This window comes from Sebastes umbrosus, chromosome 15 (genome assembly GCF_015220745.1).
Source record: "Sebastes umbrosus isolate fSebUmb1 chromosome 15, fSebUmb1.pri, whole genome shotgun sequence".
Classification (NCBI taxonomy): Eukaryota; Metazoa; Chordata; class Actinopteri; order Perciformes; family Sebastidae; genus Sebastes; species Sebastes umbrosus.
In genome coordinates, this window is record NC_051283.1 from 19,614,228 (window position 1) to 19,626,055 (window position 11,828).

At 37.4% G+C, this 11,828-nt stretch overlaps 2 protein-coding genes across 2 annotated transcripts; both read left to right on the plus strand.

The window, feature by feature from the left end:
• Window positions 1-521: 521 nt before the first annotated feature.
• Window positions 522-6,848, plus strand: bloc1s4 (biogenesis of lysosomal organelles complex-1, subunit 4, cappuccino). The gene is made up of 5 exons (XM_037795495.1): window positions 522-970; window positions 4,083-4,154; window positions 4,267-4,368; window positions 5,094-5,228; window positions 5,840-6,848. The coding sequence occupies exons 1-5, from the start codon at window positions 632-634 to the stop codon at window positions 5,936-5,938; spliced, it is 747 nt and encodes a 248-aa protein (XP_037651423.1). The 5' UTR covers window positions 522-631; the 3' UTR covers window positions 5,939-6,848.
• Window positions 6,849-7,947: 1,099 nt separating this feature from the next.
• LOC119503634 (nuclear transport factor 2-like) lies at window positions 7,948-11,491 on the plus strand. The gene is made up of 5 exons (XM_037795496.1): window positions 7,948-8,136; window positions 9,750-9,867; window positions 10,059-10,130; window positions 10,334-10,432; window positions 11,198-11,491. Exons 2-5 carry the CDS (start codon window positions 9,766-9,768, stop codon window positions 11,312-11,314), a joined length of 390 nt encoding a protein of 129 aa, XP_037651424.1. The 5' UTR covers window positions 7,948-8,136; window positions 9,750-9,765; the 3' UTR covers window positions 11,315-11,491.
• Window positions 11,492-11,828: the final 337 nt, after the last annotated feature.

The window sequence follows — 11,828 nt, forward strand, 5'->3', positions numbered from 1 at the left end:
CTATTGTAAGAAATTCATTATAGTTTTGCTATATGGTATGTGGTTTTATAGAGTGTTATTGATATTGTAAAAGGTAGACAGTTATTTTGTGTGTATATATATATACAGTATATATATGTGTGTGTGTGTGTGTGTATATATATAATATATATATATGTATATAGTGCTTATAATAATAATAATAATAATAATAATAATAATAATAATAGTAATAATAATAATAATAATAAATATAATAATAATAATAATAATAATAAATAATAATAAATATAATAATAATAATAGTAATAATAATAATAATAGTAATAATAATAATAATAATAAATATAATAATAATAATAATAGTGTTTCATTTAATTTGCTTTAGGTTTAGAAATATGTCTTTTGTCTTTGCTTTGACTTCAATTATACATATGTGGAATTTTTACAGTATAATAAAGTGGAACTAAAAATAAAAGTTGTTAAAAATTATCAACCCTTTTTATTGCGCGCTACACTGTTTTGACCCTCACGAGCCACCGTCGGCTGCACACCACACGTGATCCAGTCAGTTGACAGCAGGGCTAATAACACGGCAGTATAACTTCCATCAGACCGATAGATAGAAAGACAGAAAGACAGACAGGTCGACATGGACCACCATCATCACCGGGTGGACAGGGTGGGCCTCCTGTCTCCCCTGGAGGAGTCCAGCGCTGAGATCAGCAGAGACAGCGGCATCGTGTCTCAGAGTGCCAGCAGTCTGTCCATGGTGAGCGACATCCTCAGCAGCGGCACCGTGTCGCAGAGCCCCAGCTTTGGTGCAGCAGCAGCAGCTAACGAGCTCTCTCAGAGTCCGAGTCTCAACGAGGTAGCAGCAGCAGAACCAGGGACACCAGACCAGCACCACTACCCGGAGCAGGACGACGAGGTCCTGCACCACACCGCACTCAGCTACGCAGCCTACATCAAGGCGACAGCCGGAGAAGAGGTCTGTGCAGTTATGAAGCGTTAGACTAGCTGAGTGAGGGTTAGCTCTTTGTTTATGAGCAGCACACACTTTGTATTACTGCAGTATTACCTGGTATAATAAACTTTGTATTAGAGCAGTGTATACCTGGTATAATAAACTTTGTATTACTGCAGTATTACCTGGTATAATAAACTTTGTATTACTGCAGTATATACCTGGTATAATAAACTTTGCATTACTGCAGTATTACCTGGTATAATAAACTTTGCATTACTGCAGTATTACCTGGTATAATAAACTTTGTATTAGAGCAGTGTATACCTGGTATAATAAACTTTGTATTACTGCAGTATTACCTGGTATAATAAACTTTGCATTACTGCAGTATATACCTGGTATAATAAACTTTGTATTACTGCAGTATTACCTGGTATAATAAACTTTGTATTACTGCAGTATTATCTGGTATAATAAACTTTGTATTACTGCAGTATTACCTGGTATAATACACTTTGTATTACTGCAGTATTATCTGGTATAATAAACTTTGTATTACTGCAGTATTACCTGGTATAATAAACTTTGTATTACTGCAGTATATACCTGGTATAATAAACTTTGTATTACTGCAGTATTATCTGGTATAATAAACTTTGTATTACTGCAGTATATACCTGGTATAATAAACTTTGTATTACTGCAGTATTACCTGGTATAATAAACTTTGTATTACTACAGTATTACCTGGTATAATAAACTTTGTATTACTGCAGTATTACCTGGTATAATAAACTTTGTATTACTACAGTATTACCTGGTATAATAAACTTTGTATTACTGCAGTATTACCTGGTATAATAAACTTTGTATTACTACAGTATTACCTGGTATAATAAACTTTGTATTACTGCAGTATTACCTGGTATAATAAACTTTGTATTACTGCAGTATTACCTGGTATAATAAACTTTGTATTACTGCAGTATTACCTGGTATAATAACATGATTCAGTTAACAAGCAACGACTAAGGGAAGTGGTTGCAAAGCCACACTGAAGTAGGGACATGATTGGGTTGTTGTCACTGGTTCAGCACCTGTGCGAGTTTACTGGGCAGAAATCACAGTATACATAGTAACAGCAGAAAACATTAAAAACATTTATATACAAAAGAAGCATAGTGAAAACATAAACAAAGAGCTGTGCCAAACATAAAAGGACAACAGAAATGAAACAAAACCAACATATAAAAAAAAACACAATAGAATAAATAAATAATAATAATAATAAAAAAAGCGAGAGTATGACAATAATTTCAAACTTTAAAGATATTGCATACATTCATTGTTTTCATTGCTTTTTTGTTTTGTGAGGAAGAAATTGTTGACAGATATAATTCCATTTCTTTCATAAATACAAAGAAATTAGGCTTTTTTTTTGGTAAATTTACACTTGTGAATGTGGAACTTGGACAAAATCATTATTTCTAATCAAGTTTCAAGTCGCAAGTCCTTTGTCAAAACTTTAAAGTCAAGTCCAGATCCTAAAGTTAGTATTTTTTTATGTTTCTATATTTATGGAAAGCCAAATGGGTCATAATTCGCCTGCTTTTAACGCCAGGCCCTGGTGACGTTATTATCTTATTTATCATCTGGTGACGTTATTAAACGCCTGGTGGTGCTTAGTAAGGGACTGGCAGTCCTGGGGTTTTCACTGCCAATAAATTTGAACTGTAATCACCCAATCAGTAAAGAAGAATAGATAAATAGATAATTCATACAACACCTTCTCACATAAAAAGTGCAATAAACAAGTGCAATACCTCAATCATATATCTTATACTGTATATACTGTATATGTTCTTAATATGCCTTGTACAAAGTATTTCCTTTTATTATTGTAATATAACTTATTATTTTTAATGGAGCTTCCCAGCAAAAAGCATTTCACACGATTGTATTTGTATAATCGGCGTGACAATAAACATCTTGAATCTTGAAGGGCAGACCACACCAATCAAGCACTGATCTCCTTTGCTGTTTATTTTTTATATCCAAAAGAAAATCCCACATTGATTATTATTATTATTATTATTATTATTATTATTATTATTATTATTTATTTATACATATGATTGTATGTTCAAATGTGTGATGTAGAGTGTAGTGATATCAGCCATTTAAAGGGACTATTTGTAACTTTCAGAAATGCTTGTTAACAGCGACACCTGTGGCTGTTAACCAACGAAAGTCAGCGTCGGCCCTGGAGACCAAAGCTACGGTCTCCCCTGCGTACTCCGACCGCGGCCAACACTGTTTAACAGACGGGCTTCACTAGATATAACTTTGCGGTTTCGTGTAGTTTGTGTTGGAGTCTTGTCTGAACAGCGTAGCCACACGTGAGCGCAAATGCGAGCGCGCATGGGACACCGACCCGGGTGATTTATACGTGTAAGAAGTTACAAACAGTCCCTTTAATAAGTAAAGTTTGTTCATTATTAGGATTATGACATCTTTTTTTTTTTATTGTCAGTAGAGTGCGCCCTAAATCTTTGTCAAGTTATTACAAGTTAAAAGTCTAAAGTCCATGTGAAGTCACGAGCAATTTGAGTAATTCAAGACTCAAGACTTACTGAAGTCCAAGTCATGTGACGCTGCATTCAAATAAAACTAATTTAGATGTGCTATCACAAACATAAATGGCTGAACTGACAGTCAGTTGATAACAATGTAACATAACAACACCAAAAAGGTCACCTGTCTTCAACTTAAGGAGACAGTTGTCTATATTTGTAGGAACTGACTGTTTTCTGACCAAATTGCTGTCAGTCTTGAGTTGACGTTAACTTGATATGTGTGATACCAAGCAATTTGTAAGGAAGGTGAGCTAGCTAGACGGGTCTGTAGGAAGACAAAGGCCCCTGTGTTTTGTTCCTGTGGTCCTTGCTCACTCAATTTAAAGGCATTTTATTGAATTCCAGCTGTAACTGGTATGAGGGACTGGTTTTAAAGTGCACAGAAACTGTAACATAAGCGCCAGTTCATCTGCTATGTATTTTCAGTAGCTTTGGTTTCTACATAGTTTGTGTGTGTGCAGTTTCACAGCCTTCTCTTTTAATGGTTTCTCCTCTAGATCCTGTGCTTGGACAAGAGCTTGGAAGAAATGCTAACAAGAGTAGATGAGTTTGTTGGAATGCTGGATATGGTAAGCCAAGTCAGGCTATGACACCGTAAAATCGTATGGATGCACTGAATCTCATTGTTATTGAATAAAATGCATACTTGTCTCTCACATCCTTTTGTGTTTTTCCCTCTAGATCCGTAACGATACCTCCCAGATAGTGAACGAAAACCTACCTCAAATCCAGCAGAAGTCAGATGAAATGAGACAAATATACAGAAGAATTGATAAGTTAGAGGTAAGTGGTCATTTTTAATTTTGCAAGATTGAATACTAGGGTTAATACTACTGAATTAATATTACAAAAATATTTAGTTTGGTGCTTTTGTAATTGATCAAGGATTCTGAAATGAATGCACCATGAAACCTGTGATGTACCATGATGTAAACAGGATTTGTGTGCAGTGTTTTTAGTCATAATTAACTAAAAAAAATATCCTCTTCACATGAGGAGAAACTCAGAGATATTATGAACAACATAATCTTCATTGGCTGACCATTTCCACTTCCAATAATGGAAGTAAACACTGGTCCAGGAGGACAGTATGTTCCTGTTTTCAAATCCTGATAATGTTTCCCATCCACCAATTACCTAATGAGGATACACAATACAATCCAAGACATACTAATCAGAACTTATGAAAGCTCTGTGGCGGTTTGTAATTTTTCTAAATTTATTATATTATTACTTTGTATTATTTGATTCTCCGAACCATTTTTCAATTCAGTTATTTCAAGCGTCTTTTCAAGTTCACTCTGCCTCCTATTTTAAAAAAAGATCAAACTAAAGTTCAAATGTTTTAAAGATAGTGAAAGATTGATTCTTTGCCTGCACCAATAAGCAAATGCCTGCAAAACTTTCAGTTTAATGTAAGTATGATGATGGATTGTCTTGAATGAAGTCTATCTCAAATAATGCTGCACAGACAGAATCTCAGTTTTATTATTCTGGTGTGCCTGCAGGCTTTTGTAAAGATGGTGGGAGCCAACGTCACCGCCATGGAGGAGCAGGTCACGCAGGCAGAGGGAGACCTAGGAACCCTACCGGGTGCTTTCAAGAAGATCCTCCGCACAATGAGCGTCCCAGGCTTCTTAAATGTGAGAGCGCCTTCGTGTACTTGTGGATTATTAGTTTTAAATGATCAGTTTGTTTACTATAAACTAGGGCTGTCAAAGTTAACGCAAAATAATTTTAACGCCACTAATTTCTTTTAACGCATTAACGTTTCGGAAGGTTGTAGCAGGCTCAGTTTTAAAGCTAGATTGAAGATACTAAAGTGAAGATGGTAAATGCAGTCCTGTGAGGGTTTCTGAACAATATTTGTCATTGTTTTGTGTTGTTAATTGATTTCCAATAATAAATATAAATATAAATATATACATACATGTGCATGAAGCGAGCATATTTGCCCACTCCCATGTTGACAAGAGTATTAAATACTTGACAAATCTCCCTTTAAGGTACATTTTGAACAGATAAAAAATGTGTTTAATCATGGACTATCATGCGATTGATCGTGATTAAATATTTGAATCGGCTGACAGCCCTACTGCAAACACATCTTGAAATTATGTGAATTATGGTGTGAAACTGTTTTTTGTGCCGCCGATTTGAACAGAGACCCTTTTCCAGTAAGCATTTGAAATGCTGCACAGCCAGGGGTTGCTATTGGATTATTAGGACTCATCTTGTGTCTGTTCACTTGCAGAAACCGGCCAGCCCGAGAAGACTAGCACCACACCAGCGCCAAGAGATCCCCAGCGTGTTCCGGACAGACGATTATTTCACATCACAGCCAGAGCAGTGACACGCTACAACGTATTACACATCACTTGGTTCTAACCTCAGAGGCCTGCTGGGTGAAACTATAGACAACTTTTACTGCCATCCATTGCCAGAGGATTTATTGGTGCAGCGGCCTCAACAAAGCAATAGTAGCCTTTCTGAACAAGTCACTGGAAGTCAAGTGCAGGAAGACATTCAGCATTTCTGAGTGTCATTTTCCTGGCAGCAACAAGCACTGAACTGTAGCTAAATGATATAAAAAGTGCCTAAATGGGACTCAGTCAGTCTTGTTTTCACTATTTGCAAAGAAAACAATGTCAGATGTTGGATTTGTGACAAGTAAGGAGGACAAAGTCATCCCACTCGCCAATAGGACACTGTAAACAAGGTACAATACGAGGAGCTGTAAAGCTCTTAAGATATATTACATAAAGAATTAACCCAGCTTTTTATAAATTACATTCCTGTTACTGGTGTTTGTAAAAAAAAAAAAAAGACCTGCACGCTGTTATGAATTAATCTGTATTTCTAATGTCTCATCACTCTCCCCGAGCAATATGGATCTCATCCAGTTAAGCATTTAATGTCTTCCATTTCAAAATATTCGCTTTATTGCTAGCCCGAGTTACTGGCTAGTTGCCTCATTGATATGGGGGAGACATCTTTGATAGCACCTTTTCAATAAAAGCACACTGTAGATTAGTAGTAGGTTGATAGTTCATTATTAAAGTTTGGGCCAAGAGTGGAGCTGTGATTGAGTTTTGTAACAATAACTGGAGGAAACTTGGATCTGGTCCTTAAAAGACAACTGTACCTATGATTTATTATTTTGTTCATTATTTGCCAAAATATTTAGGAATGAAGATGTTTCATTTACAGGTTGAATTTGTTTTATGTTTTTTAAATAATCATTAAAGATTTATTTGAGACAAGTTCTTTGTTGCATGGCTTCCCTTTAGTCTGCATACAAATCCTGCCTCCTACTGGGATTAACGGGCCTAAAGACCAAACATCTGTATCAGGGTGTTGATCTTGGGTCCTTTTCATTATGCTAATTTATGCTTCCTCCCTTCCTCTCTCCTCCTGTGACCCGGAAATCATTCCCCCTCCACCATCATGGAGAATCTTCCAGTGTACCTTGAGGAGACAAGGATCGAGGAAGCTTCTGGAGGAGCTGAGAGCGAGGAAACACTGGTGTATCCTTTGCGGAGGTCTTTTCAGCACAAAAGAGGCGCCACACACAGCTGGGATAATCTCAAACCATGGCATTTAATAACGTCACCAGATGATAAATAAGCACCACCAGGCGTTAAATAACGTCACCGGGCGTTTAAAACACACAACGTCACCAGGGCGCCTGGCAGCATTAAAGGTCCCATATCGTGCTCATTTTCAGGTTCATACATGTATTTTGTGTTTCTACTAGAACATGTTTACATGTTGTAATGTTAAAAAAAACACTTTATTTTCCTCATACTGTCAGCCTGAATATGCCTGTATTTACCCTCTGTCTGAAACGTCCTGTTTTAGCGCATTTTGACAAAATTGCAACAGAATTGCGTTGCTAGGCAACAGCTTGGGTCCATGTGTACTTCCTGTCAGCTGATGACATTCACATACACTGCAACCAGGAAATAAACTGGGACACATTTAGTATGTTTACATTTAAATTGTGTCAAGGGTCTAAATATTGTATATTTGTGACATCACGAATGGGCAGAAATCCTGACAGCTTGTTTCAAATGCAGAGTTTCTGAATACGGGCTGTGTGTATTTCCCTGTGGATTGAGTGTTTCGATACTTTCACAGTATTTATATGGGATTTAAGCCTGCTTTATAATAAAAAAAAAACATGAAAATCTCACTTTTTTATAATATGGCACCTTTAAATTAATAAAATCACTTGATAATTCATCAAGCCATTTTTCAGTTCACATCCATTTTTACAGCTCCATTTTTCAATTCACATGCATTTTTATCAATTAATTTGTGTTACTTCCACCACCCCTCATAGGTGGAGGCAGGCTGAGCTCCTGACAGGCTGAACTCAGGGAAGGCTAAACTCTGGGCATTAGATGTTATTGATTCTTGCCCTTTCATTGGTCAGCTGTAACTGACGTCATGTGTTTGTCATCACGCTGAGGAAGCGGGAACCCCATCATCCTCAACTGGACCTCCTGTATCAGAACCACGCTGGTTTCTACCGCTGATTGAATAAAAGTAAGCTCAAACTTACGGACACGGTAAAGTACTGTTTTAAGTAAAGCTTCTCAACAACAACTTGCCCAGTTGTTGGTGTTGTTGGAGACGAGAATAACGGAGCTAGAAGAGAGACGACGAGACATAAAAAAAGCAAATGTGTGTGCTACTGTTAGCTGTAAGTTAGCGGTCCTGCTACTGGAGGACATGGCGGTGGCAGAGAGGACACCGGCTCACTGCTAGTAGTAGTAACTTAATGTCTGATGGACCTGGATATGTTTACCTTTATGGAGCCCACGTTAACATTAACACTGATGTGGCTTTGACCAACTCATTGGTGTAGTCTGTTTTGTTGTTGCAACCGATGGAGACATAAAACAACATTTTACAGGAGGTCACACGTGTTTTCCAGCTGTTTATTCGCAGCTATATATCTCTATAGACGGCTGATGTAAATTCAGGATCATCCCTCCATAATGTTCAAATGTTCAAACTAAGCATATATCTGTGTGAGAGTGGGTGCGCTCCTTTTGCACACAGCCTGGGCTCAATCTGTGTCGAGAAGTGATGACGAGTGGAGAGGGAGGAGCATGTGTTTTATAGAGTTGATCCAGGATGACGATTTTTTGTAGGCCAACCAGGAAGTTTGCATCATTTTTTTTTTTTTTTCTTCTCAGAACTTTATTTCAACAAAAGACATGTACAAAAGGGTATAGGGAATACAAAGAAACAGCACACAAAAAAACAACTTAATGCCAGAGGAGTTCAATGTCCATTCATTTTAAGTCTTTTCAGAGTTCAAGAAAATGTACTTCCTTTAAAGGAAGTTGGCATCATCCTGGGTTAATAATAAGCCGGCCACTTCACGGTACAGTGAGCTGTGACCTGTTTTTAAAGTCACGCACCTTGGCGGAGGTATGCACTCTCCGAGTGCCATTCTAGTTTTAAAGGGGACATATCGTGCTCATTTTCAGGTTCATACTTGTATTTTGGGTTTCAACTAGAACATGTTTACATGCTGTAATGTTCAAACAACACATTATTTTTCTCATACTGTCTGTCTGAATATACCTGTAATCACCCTCCGTCTGAAACACTCCGTTTTAGCGCATCTCAACGGAATGGCAACGGAATTGCGTTGCTAGGAAACAGTTTGGGTCCATGTTTACTTCCTGTCAGCTGATGTCATTCACATCCACTGCTACAGGAAATAAACTGGGACACATTTATTATGTTAACGTTTAAATCTGTGAAATGGTCTAAATATTGTAGATTTGTGACATCACAAATGTACAGAAATCCTGACGGCTTGTTTTAAACGCACAGTTTCTCAATACGGGCTGCGTGAATTTCTCTGTGGATTGAGTATTTTGATACTTTCACAGTATTTATATATCACTTAAACCTGCTTTATAATATAAAAGACATGAAAATCTCACTTTTTACAATATGGGACCTTTTAAATGATCATTCCTGAGTTGCATAATTCTTTACATAATGTGGTTTGTTTAAATTACTGTAATGACCAGATGAAATGTTTATGTTAGAGAATGTGTTCATATAAGTGTTTTCATGAGTTCAGTGTACAGTCTGCAGTCTACTGCAACTTTGACGAGACTCTTGTCTTTTTACAGATCCAAAGCTGCACAGATGGCTGAGAAAGAAATATGGCAAAAAATTGGAGAGGGCTTTGTCCAAGAATATTACAACCAGTTTGACAATACCAACAGAACAGCACTGGGTAACCTATATGTAAGTTTGTCCAATGTCATATAATTATTGTCTGTTTTAATAAACATCAGCATGTGGTGTCAACACTGACTAACCAAATTTCATCACGCTTGACATTTACAGTTGAAGTTACTGTAAATACAATAATGATTAAACAATATATATATACTGTACATACATTGTGTGCATGTAAACATACTTTTTTTTCTTAGTCTGCTGACGCCTGTTTGACATGGGAAGGCTCACCTTTTCAGGGGAGAGAAGCCATCTCTGGCAAACTAGCAGTAAGTATCTCTTCTTACTCAGTTTTTATTAATCACAATCCACAGAAAATGTGGAAAAAGTAGGCTTCCCTATTAGAGGTTAGTGGTAACAGAAAAAAGGAGCAGAGCCATTCACTGGCAACTTCCTGTCCAAGCTTCTTTTTGTTTCTTTGTGTGTGTTATTGTACATTCTATTAACAAATACTATTGTTTCCAATCCACAGGCCTTGCCTTTCAAGCGTATTAAGCACATCATCACAGAACAAGACTTCCAACCCACGATAGATAGTTGTATCCTCATCATGGTGTTTGGACAGTTACAGGTAAACTGGCACATTCTTGTTGATATCTTTGGGTTTGCACCTGGGGCTTGTATCACAAAGCGAGTTTAACTCAGGCTGGCTCTCTTTGGGTTACCTGGCTTCCCTGAGCCTAACATTGACCATCCTAGAGAACTGGTTATCGGGCTTTCATCCAGGAGATCGCTGTTTGTGTCCTGTGCGTTACGTTTCACTTTGACTTTACAATCAGCTGTTCGTTTGTGTCCCTTGTTCACAACATCAAGCCACATTTGCACTGTAAAAACTTAGTAATTTTAAGTGGTTTTGTTGCTTAATCCTAAGCATATGCTTTTCTTTAATTCACAACATTAAGCATGTGTTTACATGCGACCGAAAAGTGACGGCGAGGGTCAGTATGTGATGAGATGAGAATGTGTTTTTGCTCAAAGAAACTTTCTCTTGCTGCCATTACACAGGTTAGACCCAGCGCTGACGCCCAGCAGCACTTTTTCAATGCAGTTATTCAAATTCATCATCTGACTTTAACACACTACATTCTGATGACGCAGTACAAAAATACACTCACGGAGGGCTACACTATAAGGCTGTTTACTGTCTGCAGGTTGAAATGTGTTAATTAAACACACACTTTGCAAAATCGTATGAGTGTTAGTCGACTAAGAATTGTTTTGGTCAAGGACAGCCCTAGTTTAAAGCATCAACATGGTCAGAATGAAAGAAACTTTCTGCTGTAGTTAACATTACAATGTGTCATCATTGTGCTCACAAATACAATTTCTGCAACAGGTGGATGATGAGCTACCGATGGCCTTTCATCAAGTGTTTATGCTGAAGTCCCAAAACTGCGCATGGGCCTGCACAAACGACGTGTTCCGGTTGGGGATACACAACATACCAGTGTAGCAATCTGGATTTGTTGACATCCAGGTCAGAATTCATACTATGTTCATGCTGTCATTGAAAACACAAGGGGTAATATGCAAAGTTCCTCCATGTTTACAATACATCCATTAGCATGCTAATTGTATTAAAGATGTCAAATTGCATTCCTGTCCAATAAAAGAATTTATCAGTCTGAAATAGTGGCTTTATATTTTTATTTTAGAATTTTTTGCCCATGACAAAGACTGCAGTATAATGAGTAATACTGAAGGTGAAGTGAGTGTGTATATATATATATATATATGTATATACAGTATATATATACACTCACCGGCCACTTTATTAGGTACATCTTGCTAGTACCGGGTGGTCTTCTGCTGCTGTAGCCCATCTGCTTCAAGGTTCGACATGTTGTGCGTTCAGAGATGGTATTCTGCATACCTTGGTTGTAACGAGTGGTTATTTGAGTTACTGTTGCCTTTCTATCATCTCGAACCACTCTGCCCATTCTCCTTTAACGTTAGGTAAGATGGTG

Coding starts and splice junctions, on each gene's coding strand:
- bloc1s4 (XM_037795495.1), top strand. CDS start 632: ATGGACCACCATCATCACCGGGTGGACAGGGTGGGCCTCCTGTCTCCC. Junction 971..4,082: donor AGGCGACAGCCGGAGAAGAG/GTCTGTGCAGTT, acceptor TTTCTCCTCTAG/ATCCTGTGCTTGGACAAGAG. Junction 4,369..5,093: donor GAAGAATTGATAAGTTAGAG/GTAAGTGGTCAT, acceptor GTGTGCCTGCAG/GCTTTTGTAAAGATGGTGGG.
- LOC119503634 (XM_037795496.1), top strand. CDS start 9,766: ATGGCTGAGAAAGAAATATGGCAAAAAATTGGAGAGGGCTTTGTCCAA. Junction 9,868..10,058: donor CAGCACTGGGTAACCTATAT/GTAAGTTTGTCC, acceptor TTTTTTTCTTAG/TCTGCTGACGCCTGTTTGAC. Junction 10,433..11,197: donor TGGTGTTTGGACAGTTACAG/GTAAACTGGCAC, acceptor TTTCTGCAACAG/GTGGATGATGAGCTACCGAT.